This window comes from Balaenoptera ricei, chromosome 19 (genome assembly GCF_028023285.1).
Source record: "Balaenoptera ricei isolate mBalRic1 chromosome 19, mBalRic1.hap2, whole genome shotgun sequence".
In the NCBI taxonomy this organism is placed as follows: Eukaryota; Metazoa; Chordata; class Mammalia; order Artiodactyla; family Balaenopteridae; genus Balaenoptera; species Balaenoptera ricei.
Genome location: NC_082657.1, coordinates 14,962,026 through 14,985,894, shown reverse-complemented (window position 1 = coordinate 14,985,894; position 23,869 = coordinate 14,962,026). Strand labels below are relative to the sequence as shown.

General features: G+C 38.8%; 1 protein-coding gene across 3 annotated transcripts in view; it reads right to left on the bottom strand.

Annotated features, from left to right (window-relative positions):
- The window catches only part of LOC132354345 (zinc finger protein 345), a 78,093-nt gene extending 56,410 nt beyond the window's left edge, over positions 1 to 21,683 (bottom strand). Inside the window, exons 1-6 of one of the 3 annotated variants that reach the window (XM_059906261.1) lie at positions 21,347 to 21,683; positions 18,195 to 18,283; positions 16,308 to 16,434; positions 15,938 to 16,033; positions 9,193 to 10,435; positions 8,773 to 9,111 (exon numbers count right to left, since the gene is read on the bottom strand). In XM_059906261.1, the coding sequence (XP_059762244.1) occupies positions 8,773 to 9,111; positions 9,193 to 10,435; positions 15,938 to 16,033; positions 16,308 to 16,434; positions 18,195 to 18,203 (1,814 nt within the window). In that variant the 5' untranslated portion in view covers positions 18,204 to 18,283; positions 21,347 to 21,683. The other 2 variants (XM_059906258.1, XM_059906259.1) reach the window with 2 other exon arrangements.
- Between the last annotated feature and the right edge of the window lie 2,186 nt (positions 21,684 to 23,869).

Sequence of the window (23,869 nt, the reverse complement as noted above, 5' to 3'; positions counted from 1 at the left end):
CACGAGCTTAGTAGTTGTGGCATGTGGGCTTAGTTGCCCCGTTGCCCCGTGGCATGTGGGATCTTAGCTCCCTGACCAAGGATTGAACCCACGTCCCCTGCATTGGAAGGTGGATTCTTTACCACTGGACCACCAGGGAAGTCCCTGCATATATGCTTCTAATTGTATGTTTTCTTGATTGGATTGACGCTTTTTGATTATAGAATGTATCTCTTTGTCTCTGATAATTTTGTCTTGATGTCTGTTTTATCTGGTAGTAGTATAGCCACTCCAGTTTTGTTTTTCTGCTGTTTGCGTGGTATATCTTTTTTTCTGTCCTTCAGTTCTGAAATTTTATCTTTGAATCTTAAGTGTCTCTTGTATTCAGCATATAGTTGAATCATATTTTTAAATTCTCTGCTAACCTCTACCTTTAATTGGAGTGCTTAATCTATTTACTTTTACTATACTCATGAGAAAGAACTTCCATTTTGTTATTTGTTTTCTATGTCTTACATCTTTTTTTTCCCTCTGTTCCTCCATTACAGCCTTCCTTTGTGTTAGACATTTTTCTATTGTGTCATTATAATTCCATTATCATTTTTTAGTACTTTTTATTCAGCTATTTTTTGTGGGGATTGCAATAAATATCTTTATTTATAATGGTCTGTTTCAAATTAATTGCAATTTAATTACAATTGTATCTAAAAACTTGCTTCTCTTAAGTTCCATTTTCTTCTTTCTCTCTTGTACTGTTATTGTCATACAAATTACATCTTTATACATAGCATGCTGATCAAAAATGTATTTGTAACTCTTGCTTTATGCAGTTGTCTTCTACATGAAATAGGAGAAAAAAAGAGTTACAAACAAAATGTACATTTATATTGTCTTTTATATTTGCCTGTGTAGTTACCTTTCACTGGATAAAGAATTCTTGGTTGGCAGTATTTTTCCTTCAGCACTTTTAATATATCATCACACTGCCTTCTGGCAGTTATTGTTTGTGATCAGAAAACAGCTGTTAGTCTTGCTGAGGATCCCTTATACATGTTGAATTTCTTCTTCCTTGCTGCTTTCATGATTCTCTCTTTATGTCTTAGCTTTTGACAGTTTATGGTGTCTCTGAATGTGGATCTCTTTAATGAATGTGTAGATTTGTTTTTCACTGAATTTGGGAATTTTCAAACATTATTTCTTGAAATAGTCTTTCTGCCCTGTTCTCTCTCTTCATCTTCTTTTTAAAAATTATTATATAAGTTTCAGGTATACATTATAATTCAACATCTCCATACACTAAAAAGTGGTCACTTCCAAAAATGTAGTCACAATCCATCACGGTACAATTGACTGCCTTCACCCGTTGGCCCACCCTCCAGCCCACTTCTCCTCTGGTAATCACCAATCTATTCTCTGTATCTGTGACTTTGTTTTTATTTTGTTTTGTTCATTTTTTGTTTTGCTTTTTGTTTTTGAGTTTCCACATATGAGTAACAATTATATGGCATTTGTCTTTTTCCTTCTGACTTATTCCACTTAGCACAATAGCCACCGAGGTCTATCCATGTTGTCAGAAATGGCAAAATTTCATTCTTTTTTATGACTGAGTAGTATTCCTATAAATATATGTACCCCATATCTTCTTTATTCATTCATCCATCAACGGAGACAGGTAATTTCTATATCTTGACTTGTATATAATGCTGCAGTAAACATAGCGTGCACATATATTTTCAAGTTAATGCTTTTGTATCCTTCAGATAAATACCCAGAAGTGGAATAGCTGTATCATATGACAGTTCTATTCTTAAAATTTTGAGGAACCTGTATACTGTTTCCCATAGCAGCTGCACCAATTTACAATCCCACCAGCAGTGTGCAAGAGTTCCGTTTTCTTCACATCCTTTCCAACACTTGTTAATTTTTGTGTTTTTGATAAAAACCATTATAACAGGTGCAAGATAAACTTTTATTATGGTTTTGATTTGCATTTCCCTAATAATTAATGATGTTGAACATCTTTTCATGTGCCTGTGGCCATTTTTATGTCTTCTTTGGAAAAGAAGACCCCTATCAATCAGCCTGTCCAGATATTCTGGGGGAGGCTCTCCATACTCTTTCCCTCCCAAGGAAGAAGTAGACAACTGTGATTTTTGCCCACTCACTCTTCTTGAGCTGAGGATGGGGAGTTATGGTATCTACCAAAACAAACCAGTGTCTGTTTTCCCCCAGTTGGATAATTGTGTCATACCTGTCAGACCTCTAAGACTGTTATGTAAGATGCCAGTTCTTTGGGTAGCCCCAGCAAAGTTGGAGTATTGAACACTTGTATCAACTCTTTCCTTCCCCACAGTGAAGTTGAGGGCTGGTATTTCTCATCTGCTCACTTTGCTGAACAAAGGCAAGGATCTATGGTCTCTACCAGCCAAAGCCACCATCTCCATTCTCCACTGGGTGACTAGACTTTGCTGGACCTGTCGGAGCTCCATGAGTGGCAAGACAGTAGCCAGTATTTTGGGGAGCTCCCTAGAGTGCAGGATGTATGAACTATCTGCTTTCCTTCCCTGTGTGAGGCTGGTAGCTAGGGGGTTTCTCACTGATCATTTAGTATGCACCAGGGACTGAGACTTTGGCAGGATGGTGTCCCATACCTCCCTACAACTTTTGGTCAGTCGGGTTTTGCATTTTCTTGGTGTGCAGAAGCCTGTCAATTAGTTTCTAGATTTCTCACAAAGAGAATTTTTCCATGAATTGCAGAATCAGTGGGTTTGTTGGGGAAAAGAGGGTCCAGGACATCCTGTTCCACCATATTGCTGACATTCCATTTATATGTATCTTAAACTTCTTTATATTTTCCCAAAGGTCACTGGGGATCTCTTCTTTCAGTCTTTTTCTCTCTGTGCTTCATTTTTCCTGGCATGTTTTTGAGTTTACTGATTTTTTTCTTCTCTTGTGTTTAATCTCCAATAAAATTTTCTTCTTGGATAGTTTTCTTTTCTAGAAGTTCCATCTTGTTCTCTTACATATCTTCCATTTCTGTTTTCATTATATTTATGGTTTAAAAAGTCTTCAGTATATCGAGTATAACAGCTTCTTTAATAATGTTATACTAATACCATTTTCCCTGCCATTTCAGTCTGGGCCAACTGGTTGATTTTTCCTGGTCTTTTGTCACATTTTTCTACTCCATCATATAGATACTGGACATTGTGAAATTTACATTGTTAAATGGTGGTTATTGTTATTCTTTTAAAGTGTTGAGCTTTGCTCTGCAGGCAGTTATATTACTTGCAAGTTGGCTTGATTCTTTTGAAGCTTTTAAAAAGCAGTTTAGGATAGGTCTGAAGTGTTTGCTTTACAGATAGTTTAGCTCTACTCCTAATACATAACTCTTCTGGGCTACCTAATAAATAGTATGGGTGACCATCCCATCAGGGTCAGAATTAGAACATATCTTTGCTCTGTATCAGCTCTGGGCATTTTACAACTAGCAGCTCCTTAATTACTTTTTGCCCGGTCTTGTAGGATCACACCCTACTTCTTTTAGGAAAGATTAAAAAGTACTTTTTTGAACATTTCTGAAACTCTTCTCTGCATAGCTCCCTCCTCAACCTAACTGCCCTGCAACTTGCAGGCATGTCAGTCTCATGGTCCTCATCTTCTCAACACAGTAACAGCAGGATGCTCTCTCTATTTGGGGCCGCCTTTCTCATTATCCAGAATGTGTCTCTAGGTGGAAAGTTGATGTGATCATGTTGCTCACTACATTTGTTTCTCTCTGTCAGGGATCAGGTCCTGTCCAAACCTGTTATTCCATCATGACTCCAAAGGAATTCCATATTTTTTGCCCCTGCTGATGTTATGGGGAATGAATACTCTCATACATTAATGATGAGAATGTAAATTTACTTTTTAAAAATTTGGCATAATCTGTTAATATAAAAAAAGTACACATAATTTGATTTAGCAGTCTAATCTGTAGGAATATATTCTATGGAAATAAAAAACGAACATGCAAAAATAAGCATATAAGGATATTTATTGCACTGGTTTGCAGCAACAAAGAAATAACTTGAAAGGAATGGATAAAGAAGATGTGGTACATGTATACAATGGAATATTACTCAGCCATAAAAAGAACAAAATTGTGTCATTTGCAGAGATGGGAATGGACCTAGAGACTGTCATACTGAGTGAAGTTAAGTCACAAAAACAAATATGGTATATTAATGCATATATGTGGAATCTAGAAACATGTTAAAGATGATCTTATTTGCAAAGCAGAAATAGAGACACAGACGTAGAGAACAAATGTATGGATACCAAGGGGGAAGGGCGGGTGGGATGAATTGGGAGATTGGGATTGATATATATACACTACTATGTATAAAATAGATAACTAATGAGAACCTACTGTATAGCACAGGGAATACTACTTGGTGCTCTGTGGTGACCTAGAAATGGGAAGGAAATCCAAAAAAGAGGGGATATATGTATATGCATGGCTGATTCACTTTGCTGTATAGCAGAAACTGACACAGCAGTGTAAAGCAACTATACTCCAATAAAAAAAAAAAACCACTCACACACCATAAAACAAAAAACAAACAAAAAAACCCCACAAATGACCATGAATTTAAAAATCTCCTGGTTGTACACTGAAAACAAACAAAAAAAAAAAAGAAAGAAAGAACCTGAATACCCAGCTTGGGGGGAATGGGTAGGATATATCATGGCATTGCTGTTACAATGTTCCTGTTTTATTGTAGGCATTTTAAATAAGAAAAGCACAGTGCACAAGAGACATACCAACCAAATGCAATGTGCAGACCTCATTTAAATCCTACTCAAATAAACCAACTATAATTAATAAAATTTTTAAAATGAGTCAGCTGTTCAAGATACACACTGAAATATGTAGAGGGCAAATGACATAATATACTGGCTTGGCTTTAAAATATCCTAGCCAAAAATATTTGGAAGATGAAACAAGAAAGGCAAAAAATGGGTGATTATTAAAAATATGTGGTAAGTTCACAGCTGTTCATTTTACTATTCTATTTTGGTATACATTTGAAATTTTCTACAATAAAAAGTTTAAAGAGGGACTTCCCTGGTGGTGCAGTGGATAAGACTCTGCGCTCCTAATGCAGGGGGCCCGAGTTCGATCCCTGGTCAGGGAACTAGATCCCACATGCATGCTGCAACTAAGAGTTTGCATGCCGCAACTAAGGAACCCACATGCCGCAACTAAGGAGCCAGTGAGCCGCAACTAGGGAGCCCACCTGCTGCAACTAAGACCTGGTGCAACCAAATAAATAAATAAATAAATATTTTTTTTTAAGTTCAAACAAAATAAAGCAAGTTACAGATAAATGGGTACTTAATCCCATTAAAACATACTCTTATTACATTCAGCTGTGGACCATATTTGAAAACAGAAGGAAACAACAAAAAATAAAAACCAAAGTTTTAACAGTAGATGGTTGGGAGATAGTGAAGGTGATTTATTTTTAAATTTTTATTTATTTATTTATTTATTTAAACATCTTTATTGGAGTATAATTGCTTTACAATGGTGTGTTAGTTTCTGCTTTATAACCAAGTGAATCAGTTATACATATACATATGTTCCCATATCTCTTCCCTCTTGCATCTCCCTCCCTCCCACCCTCCCTATCCCACCCCTCTAGGTGATCACAAAGCACCGAGCTGATCTCCCTGTGCTATGCGGCTGCTTCCCACTAGCTATCTATTTTACGTTTGGTAGTGTATATATGTCCATGCCACTCTCTCACTTTGTCACAGCTTACCCTTCCCCCTCCCCATATCCTCAAGTCCATTCTCTAGTAGGTCTGTGTCTTTATTCCCGTCTTACCACTAGGTTCTTCATGACCTTTTTTTTTTTCCCTTAGATTCCATATATATGTGTTAGCATACTGTATTTGTTTTTCTCTTTCTGACTTACTTCACTCTGTATGACAGACTCTAACTCCATCCACCTCACTACAAATAACTCAATTTCGTTTCTTTTTATAGCTGAGTAATAAAGAAGATGTGGCACATATATACAATGGAATATTACTCAGCTATTTTTTAATTTTTTGCACTATTTCTTTGGTATGGCGTAAACTTTAATATGGAATGTTGTAAGAGGAATGTAATGACTTTTGAAAAGAATTATATGCATGTAAGGGAAATAAAGCTTAATTTTGAACAGTTATGATGGTATCAATATATCTTAAAGTAGCAACTAAACCAGTATTGCAGCCACGACTTCCATTTGTCTTTAATAATCCTTTGATTAGTGTACATTCCTATCCCCTCCCACTACCTTAAAAGGTAAACCCTAAGTTTTAAAATTTGATTTATGAAATAAACATAACAGTGCTGAGATAATTAGCATTCATTCAAGTTTCTCCTGTTAAACAATCTTGTAACAACAGCATCAAGAATAAAAACCTTACTAAATTGATCTAAGATGACAGAGTAGGGAAACGATTGTGAAAATTTAAGCTAGAAGGATTGTCCCTGTATAGGTTAGTGACTGATTGTAGAACAGAAAAGCATTATGCCACCCACTAAATTTAAATAACTGCAATTATGCCTTAAATTTCCTCTTATAATTATTCCTTTTGGTCAAGAATAGATTTCTCGAAGTGTGTTCACAACACAAAATATTAAGTATTATGGAATAGAAGGGATTCATGGTCAGGACTGGGAAACAATGGGTTAAACAAGGTAATATTTTCTTTATTGCGGGACTTCTTACAATTTTTTAATTTGGCTTGTTCAAAGTGGAATTCATTAAGCCAATAAGAAAATTTGGTTATGCATGGCCTTATATGCAATGAGGCAGAACATTTCATCTCCAAAGGTATTTTGGAGATTATTATTTCTTGAATGTATCTTAGGAAAATCTGGTTCTGGGTATTTTCTACAAAAGGCTGCTAACATGCATATATATTACTTGTCAGAGGTATTATCAATAACTTATTATCATTGTAGCACATAACATTCTACTTACATTCCATTATTTACATTTTCTTTAAATTTAGTTGGGCAATAATGGTAGTCCCTGAATTGTAAACAACTGACCAATGATGGCACAGTTTGTCTAATCTGAGCGGAGAATGCATGACTGCATTGGCATCACCGTGGTTACACTAATGATTCAGAGTGTTCTAATGGTTCTCAATCACACTTATCTTTTTGTTGTTGTTTAAAAAATGGTGGATTAACATTTAGATTATAATTTTGTAATATATATGTAAAACCAGTCTTTTTTAGAGTGGGGATAATGAACAATATTAAGTTGTGAAGACAACTAAGTGGGCTGCAGTGTTCATTACAGACTATGTAATAGAAAACAGCAGAGTGCCTCGCATATGGAAAAGTATTGTCTTGGGAAATTTTGTATCAATTCTTCTATCAATGTCTTTTATTTTACTTTTATTATTATTTTCTTTTATTTTACTAATTGTTATTTATTTCCATTATGTACTAATACATTTCATTATATATCGTCATAGTATCTGTTCCTTGAATTGTAGAAGAAAAACATAATTCATACTTTATAATGTTCAAAATAATTGCATGCACAAACATGTCTGCTAATTAATTACTTGTTAACTGGGTTTTAAATGTTTTATATTATTCAGAAATCCCTGAGAGAAGTCATGTAAGTGGTTTAACTTGAATTTAAATTATGTTTGGGAAAATTGGTTAGGGTACTTGAATGGGTTGGAAACATTATTTTTCCCATTTGAAGTAATGGGATGTAGGTAGGCTCTGAAGTTTGGGCATCAGAAAATTTACTGTTCATCATGTTATCAGGAATAGATTAGGTTCAGATAATGAGGAAAAACTGTAGTTGGTAAATTTTGCTTTGATTTCTCATTTAAGACAATATTTTATAGGTTTTTTTTAATGGCATTAACTTGGCTATCATTTTGTTGGTAAATTCTTTTATCCTTAAAGTAGTAATTAGAAAATGTGGAAAATGACTTCTGCTTTTGTAATTTGTTGTAGAAAAATCACCTCTCCTTGATTTTATAAAAAAGCTCTACAACCGTAAAGAAATTTCTTCCATAGAGTTTCTTTCCAGTATGAATTTTCTGGTGCAGCAAAATTTATGAGCTCTAAAATAGAGGCCTTCATACTCTTATTATGTTCTAAAGCTCTTGTCATAGAATAAATTATTTGGGTTCAAAAGGGGATAGATGGTAATAGAATGTTTACATCTCTCTATGGCACTTATAAAATGTTCCACCATTTGACTTCTCTAATAGCATTAATAATGATGATAATAATCATGATAATGATAATAATAATAACGATAATAACACTGAGTATCAGATACTGTCCAAAGGGAGTTACATGTGTTTAATCACTTACAATTTGATCATTATTATACCATTATAGTATTTTACACATAAAGAAATGGAGGCACAGAGAAGTTAAGTAACCTATCCAATTTCACAGTTAGGAAATATTAAAATAGAGATGGTGCTCAATAAAGGATATAATTCAGCATTACATTCCAGGGTTATAGAGATTTTTAAAAATGTTTAATGGGTTCCAGAAGTCATTTATTTCTGCATTCATGAAGTTAATATAAGCTTTCTAAAAATGAGTTGATTTTGAACACAATCAAAAGGATGTCCTATATTCATTACAAACATAATATGAGTTCTCTAATATTCCAGAGCTGCTGAAGACGGGTGAAGGCTTTCTTATATTAAATCATATATAAAGCTTTCTCAATTATGAAGCCTCATATGTTGAATAAGTTGTGAATGACGTCTAAAGTCTTTACCACACTGGATGCATGCATAGGGTTGCTCACCAGTATGGATCCTTTGATGTAGAGTAAGTTCTGAGCCACGACTAAAGGCCTTCCCACATTCCTTACATTCATAGGGTTTCTCACCATTATGAGTTCTTAGATGTTCAGTAAGGTGTGAACCACGAATAAAGGCCTTCCCACATTGCTTACATTCATAGGGTTTTTCACCTCTATGAATTCTCTGGTGTTCACTAAGTTGTGAGCCATAAATAAAAGCTTTGTCACATTCCTTACATTTGTAGGGTTTTTCACCTGTATGAATTCTCTGATGATATGTAAGTTGTGTGGTACGAAAAAAGGTCTTCCCACATTCCTTACATTCATAATGCTTCTCACCATGAATTTTCTCATGTTGAGTAAGATATGCACCACGAATAAAGGTCTTTCCACATTCCTTACATTCAAAGGGTTTCTCACCTGTATGAATTCTCTGATGTTCACTAAGTTGTTTGCCACAAATAAAGGCCTTTCCACAGTCCTTACATTTGTAAGGTTTCTCACCTGTATGAATTCTCTGATGTTGAGTAAGATTAGAATTAGAAATAAAGGCTTTCCCACATTCTTTGCACTTATAGGGTCTCTCACCTGTATGAACTCTCAGATGATAAGTAAGTTGTGAGCCACGAGAAAAGGCCTTTCCACATTCTTTACATTCATAGGGTTTCTCACCTGTGTGAATTCTCTGATGTTCATTAAGTTGGGAGGCACATAAAAAGGCCTTCCCACATTCTTTACATCTGTAAGGCTTTTCACCAGTATGAACTCTTTGATGATAAGTAAGGTGTGAACCAAGAATAAAAACCTTTCCACATTCCTTACACTCATAGGGTTTCTCACCACTATGAATTCTCTGATGGTAAGTAAGCTGAGAGCCAAGAATAAAGGCCTTCCCACATTCCTTACATTCATAAGGTTTTTCACCACTATGAATTCTCTGATGGAGTGTATATTGTGAACAATAACTAAAGGCTTTTCCACATTTCTTACATTCATATGGTTTCTCTCCTGTATGAACTCTCTGATGTTCAGTGAGTTGTGAACCACGAATAAAGGCCTTCCCACATGCTTTACATTGATAAGGTTTTTCATTAGTATGAATTTTCTGATGTTGAATCAGATCAGAACTACGACCAAAGGCCTTTCCACATTCCATACACTCATAAGGTTTCTCACCATTCTGAATCCTCTGATGTTGAATATAGGTTGGCTTTTTGCTGAAGATCTTCCTACATTTCTTAATGTCAGAGTGTTTTTCTTTATTATGACTTTTCTTATGTTGAATACGGCATGACAAGTAGCTGAAAGCTTGTTTACATTCTTTACATTTGTACAGTTTTTCCTTGGTAGGATTTATCTGATGAAGAATAGGGGACATGGAATGGCTTTGAGTGGCCTCTTCTTTACAGGTAATTTTCATGTGCATGTATGGTCTTTCCTGACTTCTCTGTTGATCCTCAAACTTGCCTTTGCACTCTGTATTTTCTCCAAGATCATTGCACTCAAGGTTATGGCTGATAGGTTTCCTCATATTCTCCCATTGCAGTGATTCCATTTCATAAGTTCCCTTTTCTGGACATGACTTTTTGGTCTCACAGCTGTATTCCAAGTCTGTAAAATAACAAGAAAGCAAATTCCTGCTGTTTTTGTTTGTAAGAAAAAATAAACCTTCTAAGGTAAAAATGGCAGATAAAATGATAATTCTCATAAGAACAGAATGGCTTAAACATTGCTAAAAATTTTGTGCAGTTTAAAAAAAAGGCACAAGGAGAGAACATAGAATGAGGGGAATTTATAGGGGGAAAATTAATTAAGAAAACAGATTAAGTCAGTGGTTCTCAAACTTTGGAGTGGATTAGAATCACCAAGGAAGCTTATAAAATTACCACAAAAACACCCCTGGAAATAAACAAACAAATGCCTGGGTGGATAGCCAATCTATCAACAAATCCTATTAGCTCTCCTGTCAAAATTTATCAAATATCTGACCACATCCACTACAACCACATTAGGCCAAGCCACCCATCTCTCACTGTAATAGCCTCTTATCAAATTCTTATGCATTTTAGACTCCCTCACATGCTGTTCCATCTGCCACGAATGCTCTCTGCAAGGCCAGTTTCTTTTCATCTAAAACATACTAACTTAAATGCCAGCTGCTCAGAAAGACTATCACTGAAAACTCTAATTGGGTCCATGCCATGTCCTTATTCTCTATATCTGCACCTTCTTCTTCATTCTTGTTTCAATCTTTGCAATTCTAGAATTACATTTTCTTTATTTATGTTGATCCTCCTATTCCTCAAGCTTCAAGTGTAGGAAAAATACGCCTCTTTATAGCTATTCCCCAGAACATAGAAAGCAAACACAGTGTTTTCTTTTTCCCTTCATGTATTTTTTCAGGTCTTTGTTTCCAGTATCTTCTACTCAAGGCCAAATGTTCTCATATTTCCCAGAAAAGCATAAGGTTCTATAATGTTCTAGAAATAGTGACAACTTCATACACTAAAGAAAATTTTATGTTATTCTGAACAAAGTTGAGAGATGGGTGTAAATTTTCAAATGTAGAAGAACACTATCCACTGTGACTGGAGCTCCAGGCACACTCTGTCAACACTGCATATAGGCTGTAGAGTGTAATAGAGGATGGTAGTGGGAAAGAAAATAAACATATATCAGTAAATTCAAGTTCAAACGGTCTTTTAGAAATAAGAGTCAGAAATCTGAGGAAAACGTGCTTTTGCTAAAAAGTACAATGAAACTGTAAACTGTAAAGTACAATGAAACTGCAAACTGTAAAGTACAATGAAACTGTAAACTGTAAAGTACAATGAAACTGTAAACAGTAAAGTACAATGAAACTGCAAACTGTAAACAAAAACCCCCACACGGCTCAATTTAACACCAACTCGTCAGCAAAATGTACTGGGATGAGAGTATCTGGCTTCTACTTTCTGTCAGAGAAGCACAATATGGTTTACAAGACAGTAGGAAAGAAACCAACTGGAATATGGTGATTAACGGAACAGTGTAAGGGACCAGATAAATCCAGTTTAGATTCCAAACTGCTCTCCATGTTATAGTAACATGATAATAAAAATGGGAAGAAATATAAATCTAATGATTCTGGGGTGGGAAGCACTGTGAGACCACACAGGGTAAGGTGCTAAATGACAACCTAGTGGGATAAAGAAAGTGAAGATAAGAATACCCAAATCTTAAAACCTTTCTGAGGGTGAGGAGTATGTATGAAAAGGTACTCAAGTAAGTAGTTCTTTTTATTGTCATTAAATCAATGCAAGAATAACTGGGAAAACTGCAAAAGGGGTGATGGCTGAAGACAACAAAATGGAGTCTGAAAAGCAGAAGGCATATTGAAAGGCCCCTTTCACTCTTACCCCCTCGAGTCCTACTGAGTCTATCTCCTAAATAGCTCTTGAATCTGTTTCCTTATCCCCAACACCACTGCCAACACTCCGAGGACGCCCAAAGCAACTCTCATTTGAACCACGACAATAACCTACTCAGTAACGTCATGAGACCCATCCTTCTAATCTCCATCTGGCAGTCAGAGTAATATATTAAATGTGTAAATCACATTATGTCACTGTCCTATATAAGATTCTTCATAAGCTTGCAAATGCTTTTGGGATAAAATTCAAACTTGTTAGTAGCATTTTTCAAACTGCTTTTGACTGCAACCTCACAATAAGAAATGCATGTTATATTATTATGCATGTTATATTGTGAGTACACATGCACAAACATAAACAAGACAAATAGGTCATGAAATTATCTTTTTTACATGTGATGCATTCTAATATTTTATTTTATTTTCTCTTCTGTTTTATTTTATTTATGAAACAAAACTAAACCAAAAAATAAAAACAAATGCTGCTCACATTCAATAAAGATGTTAAAAAACAAACAAACAAAAAACAAATGCTGCTCACAGCCTATCAGGTCATTTCATAACCCCTAGAAGGTGCTGCCTGGCCTGGCTTCTGCCAGCTTCTCCAAACTCACACCTGGTACCTCTCCCTTACTAGGCTCCAACTACAAGGGTCTTCTTTGAATATCTCATATACACCAGGCTCTATCCTCTTATAGCCTTCAGTACATTGTTCCCTCTGCTAGGAATGCTCTTCCCTCTACCCTCAGCCTCCCTACTGGCTTTCCATCCTTTCAGGGCTCATCTGAAATGTCACAGACCTTTGCAATTCCTGAAAAGCCTTCCCCAAACCCAGACTTATAGCAACACTGCACCTACAATTCTTTCTTCTATTAAGACAACCACTCCACTCACTGCAGCCTAAAAGAAAGGCCCCCATAGCTTTTGGTGCTGGTAAGACCTCCACATCCTGCTATTAAGGCTGGTTTCTCCTGGGAGGTCTTGATTTCCATAAACTCTTAGTGTGACAGTCCCATCACTCTTAGTTTGTAACAGAAATAAGCACCCACCTTCCCCAAAGAGACCACTCAGGACCAATCCTGTAATGCTTGACATCTCTGGGTATCCAATTACCTCTGAAAAGCCCTGGCTTCCTGGGTCCTTGGTCATCACTAAGACTCTCATCCCAATCCAGGTCTGGACATCCTCTGTTATGACCCAATGTTCTACTGCATGCTAACCAACAGACCTTCTGGAACTCACAGTATACTTTCCAGAAGTACTCTAATCTCAGCCTCCCTTCTGATTATCCTCTTCACCTTCTTGCTCTGATTGAAACCTTGAGCACACTGCTTCCCCTGAAACACTGTTTTCCTTCACTTCATTCCACCTACCCTCTCCCATAGCAGATATAATAGACCTTATTGTTACCAATAATCACAACACCTCTAAAAGTTCAGTTTCGAGCAATCATCCTTTTGACCACTACCACCCATATTTCATTTACCTTATACCATCTATTACTTATCTCCATCTTAAAGACTCTCCTTTGAAATCAAAACAAAACAACCTCTCCTTTGATTCTTTGGTTCACTTTGCAGCTCCTATCCATTTACTGTACTCCTTCCTGGCAAAACTTCTCAAAAGAGTTGTCTGTACTTCCTGTCTATACTTTGTATTCCACTTTACTCCCCTTATAACTAACATTTTGCTGTATTTACTTCCAGGTTTTTTCCCTGCACTTTTATGTAGTTACATATACAAACTTGAATCAAACTTCTTTTTCCTCATTATTATATCATACTTCTTTTTCCTCACTATTATAATACTGTTATTTAAAACTTCTAAAGCATTTAAAAACTCTGTTTGTACCTTTGAGAGCTCCTCAAATGGGCCTTCCACACTGTCTGGTGAGTTAACTCACTATCCCACTGTAGTTTTTACTGTTGACTTATTCCTTCTTCATTCTCTTTTTAATCCTCTACAATCAGGTTTTTGTTCCTCTCATTTCCAAACCTACTTTGTCAGGGTCACCAATATCCTTCATCTTGCCAAATCCAATAGTCAGTTCTTAGCCTTCATCTTACTTGAGCTCTTAGCAGTATCTTTCACAGTTAACCACTCTCTCCTTGTGTTTGTCGTGGCTTCCAGTACACTGAATTCCCAATTACTTCCTAGATCACATGTTATTCAGGAAGCTCCTCAATTTCCTTTGCTGGATCATTTTCCTCTTCCCAACTAAATGTTGGAATGCCCCATGGTTTAGCCCTTGGACTTTATTTACCTTGCTTTCCATCTAAACCAATCCCTCCATAATCTCATCTCGTCCCATCATACAGAGATTAATCCTATATTTATCTCTTCAGTCCTGACTACCCTCCTGCAGGCTTTCAAATGTGTGTCTAACTTCTCTATGGAGATATCTAATGGGCATCTCAAATGCGTAACTCTTGACTTCCATCTGCAGGCTTCCAAATTCTGATGCCTCTTTCTATTTCCAATCCTTCAGCAAATCCTATTACTCCTACCATCAAAATATAACCAGAATATAACCCATTCTCATCACCTCCACATATTAAACCCCATTCCAAGCCACTATTATCTCTAATATAGACTCTTGAACCAGTCCTCTAACTGGTCTTCTGCTTCCATTCTTACCATCTTCCTACACATAACACCCAGAGTGATCTTTAAACAATAATCCCCTACTCATCTGCACAAAAGTCTCCAAGGGCTCCCTATCATACCTAGGATAAAACCTCACTCCTTGAAATGGCCTACAAGGCCTCATATGATCTGATCTCTGCCTATTTCTCTGACCTCATCTCTAATTTCCACTTTCACTCACTCTGTTCTAGCCACACTGACCTTCTTGCTGATCCTCAAATAAAGGAAGCTCAGCCTCTCCTCAGGGCCTTTGCACTTCTGTTCTCTCTGCCTGAACACACACTTGCCTTATTTTTACACAGCTAATTTCTTTCCAGTCTCAGTTCAAACGTTACCTCCTCTGAGATATCATCCCTGCCCATCCTAATCTAAGAACACAATAAGCTCTCAACAAACGTTTGCTGGTTGGAGATACCTAGCTAAATAAAAAGAACAACTGGGAAAAAACTCAATCAAGAAATAGAAAAAAGGACTGTCTTGGAAGAAACCAAAGGTAGTTTCCTCATTAAAGCAAAAGGGGGGGACATCCCTGGTGGCACAGTGGTTAAGAATCCGCCTGCTAATGCAGGGGACACGGGTTCGAGCCCTGGTCTGGGAAGATCCCACATGCCGCAGAGCAACTAAGCCAGGGCGCCACAACTACGGAAGCCTGGGCGCCTAGAGCACGTGCTCTGCAACAAGAGAAGCCACTGCAATAAGAAGCCTGCACACCGCAATGAAGAGTAGCCCCCACTCACCGCAACTAGAGAAAGCCCGCGTGCAGCAACGAACAGCCAACGCAGCCAAAAGTGATAAATAAATAAATTAATTAATTAATTAATTTTTAAAAAAGGGTGGGGTGAATGTAGGAGGAAGAGCGGTAAATGGGAGTTGGAAAGGAAGTTCCTTTGGGAACTCATGTCGATATCACCTTCCTGCTCTCCCTAGGTCTCAGGTCTTCTTTCCACAGGCCTTTGAAGGGAGCTTCACACAAACATCGCAAAGTGTTGTCACTTCATAAAGCAGCTGTATTATTATCAGCAATAGCTGATCCTGCGTGGCCAGCTCTTATTCACCTGAGCTCCATCTTGTCATGGCTCTCACCACCATCCAGGGCTCCTTCCCTCGCTCCAGTAAGGAAAACACGTCTGGCTTAGGGATCGAACATCCAGCTTAAAAGAAAAGAAATGGGACATGGTCATGGGATGAAGAGTCCCAGATTCAAATCCAGTCCATTGGTCATCAAAGAAGAGAAATTGACAGGAAGTGATGAAGGAAGATGTGAAGGTCCGAAGGGTGAGAAATAAAAAGGTACACAGTGGGGCTATCTACTTCTACTTTTAAAAAACTCAAACATTTCCTTAGGGAATAGAAATCAGAAATTCACAATGAAGGAGGCAGAAAGTATGGGAGACAAATTCTGAAAACTGTGTAAAATGATCTTACCCAGTGAGATCAGGTGGCTGTAGTTCTCCACCATGACCTCCCTGTACAAATCCCGCTGAATGGGGTCAAGGCATTCCCATTCCTCCTGAGAGAAGTTGATGGCCACATCCCTGAAAGTTACCAACCACTGAAACAACAAATCCATTCATTATTTGTGAAAATATGATGATGATTTTGAGGTGAAATGAGGTAAGAAGGAGAAGGGCATTGAAGGAAGGGGGTGATATAATAAACAATATGCCATGGCCGAACACCTGTAACATTGAAGGAAATTGGGTGCCTGAACTGTAGTGTCAACATGATCCTTGATCACTGCTATTGCCGCAGACAAAACTTCCTATGTATACTAGGACAATTCCATTATCCAGAAAGGTCTGGGAATACAAAAGGCCAGATGATTGCAGTTTCCCAATTAAATGAAATATTGTATGCAATCACACAGCACTTTAAGCTTTCTAATTCTCAATAAATAATAAATAAATTCTCAACTAAGGGGTTCTTTCCAAAATTATCTTCTCTCTTTAAAGAAAAGGATAAACCAAATTGATGAAATCTTTCCAAACAATTTTTTAACAAATCTCTGGACTGGAACATAGAATTTGGATATAACTTAGAATCTTTTTGAAGATTCAAGTTCATTAAGTCACTATATTATGTCACCAAATATAATGGACATACAGTATTTTCATTTTATGGATGTAATGATCTGCTTATTTGGGAGTATTTAAAACAAATTCTTTAATGTCTTTAATGTTCTTTAATGTCTTTACCTCTAGGAATCTAAAATTCTCAAAAGAGTATACATCTGGCAGATTTTATTTGCTCCCACTTTCTGTGTTCCTAGGCTACAGCAGGCTGATGGATGCCAGTCTAGGTGCACACAGGCATCACTCTGACACATTCTGGCCAACTCCAAGGTAAGCCTTGCCTCTCATTGGTTTCTTGGCAAGAGGGATGTGGTAGATAGACTAATGACCCCACAAAGATGTCCATATCTTAATCCCTGGAACCTGTGAGTATGTTACCTTACATGGCAAATGGGACTTTGTAGATGTGATTAAATTAAGAATCTTGGGGAGATTATCCTGGATTTTCTGGTTGGGCCCAATGGGATCACAAGGGTATTTTAAGTGATAGAGGGAGGCAGAAGAGTCAAAGAAGGAGATGTGATAATGAAAGCAGAGCTCAGAATGATGTGATTGCTGGCTCTGAAAATGGAGGGGACCCTTGAGCCAAGGAATGTGAGCAGCCTCTAGCAGCTGGAAATGCAAGAAAATAGATTTTCCTCTGGAACCTCCAGAAGGAACACAGATCTACCAACACCTTGATTTTAGCCCTATAAGACTGATTTCAGATTCCAACCTCCAGAAGTATGACAGTAAGTTTGTGTTTAAGTCACTAAGTTTGTAGTAATTTGTTACAGCAGCATCATGAAACTGTACAAGAGGCAAGATCTCTTTCTTCTCAGGACTCAGTTCCCCAACCAATTTCAAAAGCCTCACAAAAAAATCTCACCACACACTGAGATTGGGAACAACCAGCAGAAATGTTGTCACTTCCAAGTGGAAAACTGAGGTTTGCAGAGATGAAAGTCTGTCATGTGTCTCATTTAACTACCTCACTAAACCACTGTGCTAATACTACTCTTAAGGGGAGATATTTCTGCTTCCTCATGGCTCCTGGCAGAATACCATCTGGTGCAGGGAAAAACATTTAGAGAAGAATGAAGCTCTTTGCTACGATCACTCACTGGAATGGGAGAAATTTGGGAGCAGTTCCTTTACAGGACTAAACAACACAGAAAATATGGGAATAAACATATCTGGTGTTCATATAACCCAACAAAATGATTGCACTTCAGGGAGGAAAGAAGAAACAGCAACTCACGTGAGGCATGGTTTTGAGAACTGTCAGAACTGATCAACTTTCTGGGTTCCTCTCCTGGAGATGTGCAGAGTCCTAAGAGGAGAGCAGGGCTGGAGAAGGAAAACAAAACCATGAGAACAAGCTTGCCTCAGAGCCCACAAAATGAGCACCTTGGAACTACCTTTATTTCCCCTCTTTGAGGGAAGTTTGGGAAAATCTCAGCCCTCTTACAAATCCAGTGGAATCCAGATAGAGCAGAGGGAATTCAGGCCAGACTTTTCCTTAATCCCCATGATGCTGAACAGGACCCCAGAGGGTGCCAGTTTCCATGGGCATCTTACATCTCTAGGATAGGGGAGTACCCAGGGAGCCCTGGGGAGCAGCGCTTCCCCAGGGCCCACATTCTAAGTGAGATGCTTCGCTCCCATGCTTAAAGGCTCAGGCCCACAAGACTGCTCCTGACTTCAGAAGCCAATCGCAAATCCCAGGCCACTGTACTTCTGACCAACCAGCTATAAATTGGGGGCTCCTACAATCCCCTCCTAAGGTTCTATACTTTGCTAGGATGGCTCACAGAACTCAGGAAAGCACTTCACTTATGTTTACCAATTTATTATAATGGATACAATTTAGGAGCAGCCATATGGAAAAGATGCATAGGGCAAGGTATGGCGGAGGGGGAGCTTGGAGTTTCCAGTGCTCTCTTTGGGATTGCCACCTTCAAAGCACCTCAAGGTGTTCACTAACCCAGAAGCTCATCAAATCTAGTTCAAGAGTTTTTATAGGGCTTAACCTCCAGTCCCACCCTCCCCTTTCCTGGAGGTCAGGTCAGTGGGTGGGTTGGAAAGTTCCAACCCTCTAATCATTTGGTCTTTCTGGTGATCAGCTCCATCCTGAAGCTATCTAGGGGCCACACTCCAAGCTACCTCATTAGCATAAATTCAGGTGTGATCAAAAGGGGTTCATTATGAATAACAAAAGACACTCCTATCACTCAGAAATTTGCTAAGTTAGGAAAACCAAATAGTTGATGAAGAAAAGTTCTCATTTATAGAACTCCAGCTAAGAAATGCAGAAGGAATTGAGAGAATTTTTTAAAAAAATCACTATATGTAACCCTTAATAAAATAATAGATCTCAGCATCAATCATAAATGGATGTTATAACCTCTACGTCAGTGTTTCTTACCCTTCTTTTTCATTATTAGTTCTCCCAAAGCCTTTTAAGACAACTTTTCTCCTGACACCACTTACCTATGAAATTTTAATACCACAGATATACTGTATGTGTGTTTATGTAGTGTCCACAAACCATTATAATATTTAGTATGAGTTTTGTCCCCCTCTCTGCCAAGAACCAAGTTTCACCCCTGTGGGGGCAATACCCCTCCTTCTGCCATTGAGAATGCATGCTTTAGGTGAAAGAGGAAGAGGGCATTTTATAAAGGAAGAATTAAGTGGACAGCACTGGAACACCAATCAACATGGCATCACCAGAAGTGGGACACCAGACTTTAAAAAACCTCAGGATGTGATGTCACAGGAAGTACACAACATGACCTATAAATTATTTTTGCCTGAAAATGTGATTTAGGCAAAATATGATCTGAATCTGATCAAGGCTCTAGATCTAACTACCCCTTAACAGAAATATGTAGCATAGGGGAACTAATTATATGACACCACAAGGAAGAAATTAGCCAAAAGGAGAATGCACAGTGTTCTATAAACAAATAACCTAGTTTTTCTACAAATCAATGGCAACAATTAAAATAAAATAAAAACAAAAAATAGAGAAAAGAGTTATGGATTAAAGAAACTTAAGAGACTTGACAGGGACTTCCCTGGCAGTCCAGTGATTAACACTCCACGCTTCCAGTGCAGGGGGCCAGGGTTCAATCCCTGGTTGGGGAACTAAGATCCCACATGCCAGTCCTCCAAAATATTTTTTTAAAAAATTTTAATAAAAAGAGAGATTTGACAACCAAATGTAATGTGTGGACCTATCTGAATCATGATTTGAACAAACCAATTGTAAAAAAAAATCTATCTTCCAAAGAATTGGGGAAGTTTGAATATATACTGGGTATATGATATTATGGAATGACTTAGTTTTTAAAGTTGAGATAGCATCATGGTTATTATTTTAAAATATGTCCTTTTGGTTACATAAGCATACATGTGATTAAAATACACTTTGAAATACTAAAGGAAAAAGGGGGATGGATAGGTATAAGGATATTTGCAAATGTGTTAAATTACAGCTGAGCGCTGGACACATTGGGGTCATATTATTTTCTACCCTGCTTGAAAATTTCCATACAAAGTTAAAACAAAAGTCCACATTTCCTCCAGAAAGTATAGTTATCTTTCATCAAAAATCTTAGACCAGAAAGGGCTGATTTGTCATCAGGTGGAAAAGGAGAGGTGCAGGTGTGGTTGGTGAGTAGAGTAGACTGGTGAGGCCATCCCTGGAGCGCTATGATTCACAGGGATAGCAATGCCTAAGGACAGTCACTGGTTTCTCCTAAGGTTTCTCCTTAGGAAGATGTTGCAGGAGGTAGCAGCATCTTGAAAAGAAGAAACTCGAGAGAAGAAAGAAAATGGCAACATATTTTAGAAGAGACTTTTAGCTGTGCAATATTTTTTTCCTTTCCTCTGTATACTTCTGTTGGAAAAAGTAGAACAGAGAAAAAAGAAGCAAAGGATATCAAGCCTTTCCCAGAGCCGACCAAACAGTTTAGGACCAATTCCCACAACAACTTCAGGCTGAGAGAGGGATCAGTTTTTCCCCATAGGGTTCTCAAAGTAGAATGGGGCATCCTGTTTGGGTGGTCTTCTGCCTTCCTGGGGCATAAACTCTCACTGTAGGGGCATCTTCAGAATAGCCTCGTTCTCTGGAACTGCGGCACCTGGAACCGCGCGATTCTCAACTGGAGAGACTCTGTCCCTGTCTCATGGCGGGAGAGTACACAGTCACTAAAGGGGCACAGCAGCCAAATGCGTTAGAAGGCGGCAGGTGAGCCCGTCACGCGGCCACAAAAACACGCGCACACTCACACACCCAGCACTGTGGAACGTTCATGATAACATCTCCCTGCTCCCGTTGGCCGGGAACCAAAGTCACAGCGCCGCTTTTGCCGGCGGAGAGCGACGCCAAGTGCACACTCATACCTGCGGCGCAGAGGAACACAGCTGATAGCACCACGCCTCCGCCGCTAGGAACCGAAGTGAAGCGGCCGACGACCAGCGGAGAAGGGCACAGCCACTCCGCACTGGCAAGGCCGACTTCCGTAAGGAATTAACCTGAGTGCTACGAAGTTGGAGATACGTAGTCCAGAGCCAGGATCGTCTCGATTCCTGTCAGCACCGAGCCCCAGCCGGCACACCGGTATTCCCAGCACCTTATAAGAACTTCCTTCTGGATGCTCCAACCCAAAGGCAGCGTGCGGGTCCCAGCAAGGTAGTGCACTCACCTACCGCTGCAGACTGGATCCTTAAACCAAGGAGTAACGGAGTAAGTGTACGAAATGGCGCAGGGACGCGGTGGCCTCCGGGAAATGTAGTCTTAAACATGAACCCGGCCCGATCCAACAGAATCCAGAGGCAGTGGCCACGTCCTGTGGTCCGGAATCGGGCGCGCCTCGGGGTTCCCTTGCTTGAATCCGAGATCTCACGCTGCTGCGGTGTGAGCCGACCTATTTCATTTCACTCAAGTGACTTCCCAGAGGTTCTAGAAAATCCCAGAGGTTACCAGAGCTTGAGTCTTGCAGTGATGCCTTCAGAGAAATGTAGTCCAGGGCTGAAAAACCTGCAGAAGTCTAGGAAGCAGGGTCCAAATTTCTTAGACAGAGCTCTAGCCCGGACGAGGTGACGGTGACTACCGGGTTGCTGCTCAAAGGGGTTCAGGGGTGTGATGCTTACTTCATGGTCGTGTGTGTGTGTGTGTGTGTGTGTGTGTGTGTGTGTGCGCGCGCGCGCCCGCGCAAGTGCAAGTGTCCTCTACAGGGAAAGGGAAGACTGTGGGGAGTGTGATGTGTGTCAGATTGTGCTTGAGACTGTGAGGAATGTTAGTGGATAAGCATGTGATCCATTTGGGATTGTGTTAAAAGTCTGGGGATGGTGTGACTATAGCTTTAAGGATGAGGTATGGGATTAATCAGACAGTCTATGATTAAGTATTTTATAACTTGTAAGAAAATGCTTTTTCTTTGCATGGTTGTGAATTTAGAATAGATTCCATGGAATTATAGAAATGTTAAGTGAAAGATACATTGAGAGTTCACCTGTAGTAGTGAATGTGGGAAAAGAAATGGGTGAGCATAGTATTGTGAGAGTGGGTATGATTGTCTCATGATGCAGCTCTGTGTAATAGTGGTATCTTTAAGCTTCAGTTTCCTCACCTGTAAAATGAGGTTAACATTCGTGTAACATTTGGAGCAGTGCTGTCCAATAGATATTTCTGCAGAACTGGATTCCATGTGCGATGTCTGTGCTGTCCAATACCATAGCCCTGGCCACACTGGGCTATTGAGCACCTGAAATGAGACTAGTTTGACTGAAGAACTAAATTTTTTATTTTGTTTAATTTTAATAAATTTATATTTAAATAGCTATATGTGGCTAGCTAAATTTGACAGCGCAGTCTGAAGTATCAATTTGCCTTCAAGATTTGGAGGGGGAGAAACTTAAGTAATTTCATCTAGCAAATAATTTGAAAAATGAGTTTTACATTGAACTGAAGAGAGATGAAAAATGCAAATTCAGCTTTAGTCTTTATTTTGGGGGGAATAATTTTCATAGAGTCCACAAATATTACTATATACCGCAATGATTTTTTTTTACATACCACACACAGATCAAGATAAAGAACATTTCGGGAATTCCCTGGAGGCGCAGCGGTTAAGAATCCGCCTGCCAATGCAGGGAACACGGGGAAGATCCCACATGCCACGGAGCAACTAAGCCCGTGTGCCACAACTACTGAGCCCGCAGTGCTGCAACTACTAAAGCCCGGGTGCCTAGAGCCCGTGCTCCGCAACAAAGAGAAGCCACTGCAATGAGAAGCCCGCACACTGCAACGAAGAGTAGCCCCGGCTCTCCGCAACTAGAGAAAGCCCGCGCGCAGCAACAAAGACCCAACTCAGCCAAAAATAAATAACTTAATTAATTGATTAAAATAAATAAATAAAAGGTAAAGAACATTTCAAGGACGCCAGAATGTTCCCTTGTGCCCCATCCTGGTCATCTCTGACTCCACCTAGAAGTGACCATTATTTGGACCTCTAGCACTGTAGATTAGTTTTGTGAATTCTTGAACTTCATTTAAATGCAATCAGTGTAATGATATGTGTCTGGCATGTTTTTTAAAAAAAATATTTATTTATGCATGCTGCGCCGGGTCTTAGTTGTGGCATGCGGGATCTTGTTGCAGCATGCAGGATCTTTAGCTGCAGCATGCAAATCTTAGTTGCAGCATGCATGCAGGCTCTAGTTCCCTGACCAGGGGATGAACCCGGGCCCCCTGCATTGGGAGCTCAGAGTCTTACCCACTGGACCACCAAGGAAGTCCTGTGTCTGGCATGTTTTTAATCAACATTATGGCTCTGAGATGAGTCCTTGTTATGGAGTATAGGAATAATTCCTGTAGCCAGCTAGTAAATATTTTAGGTTTTGTGTGCCAGATGTTCTCTGTCA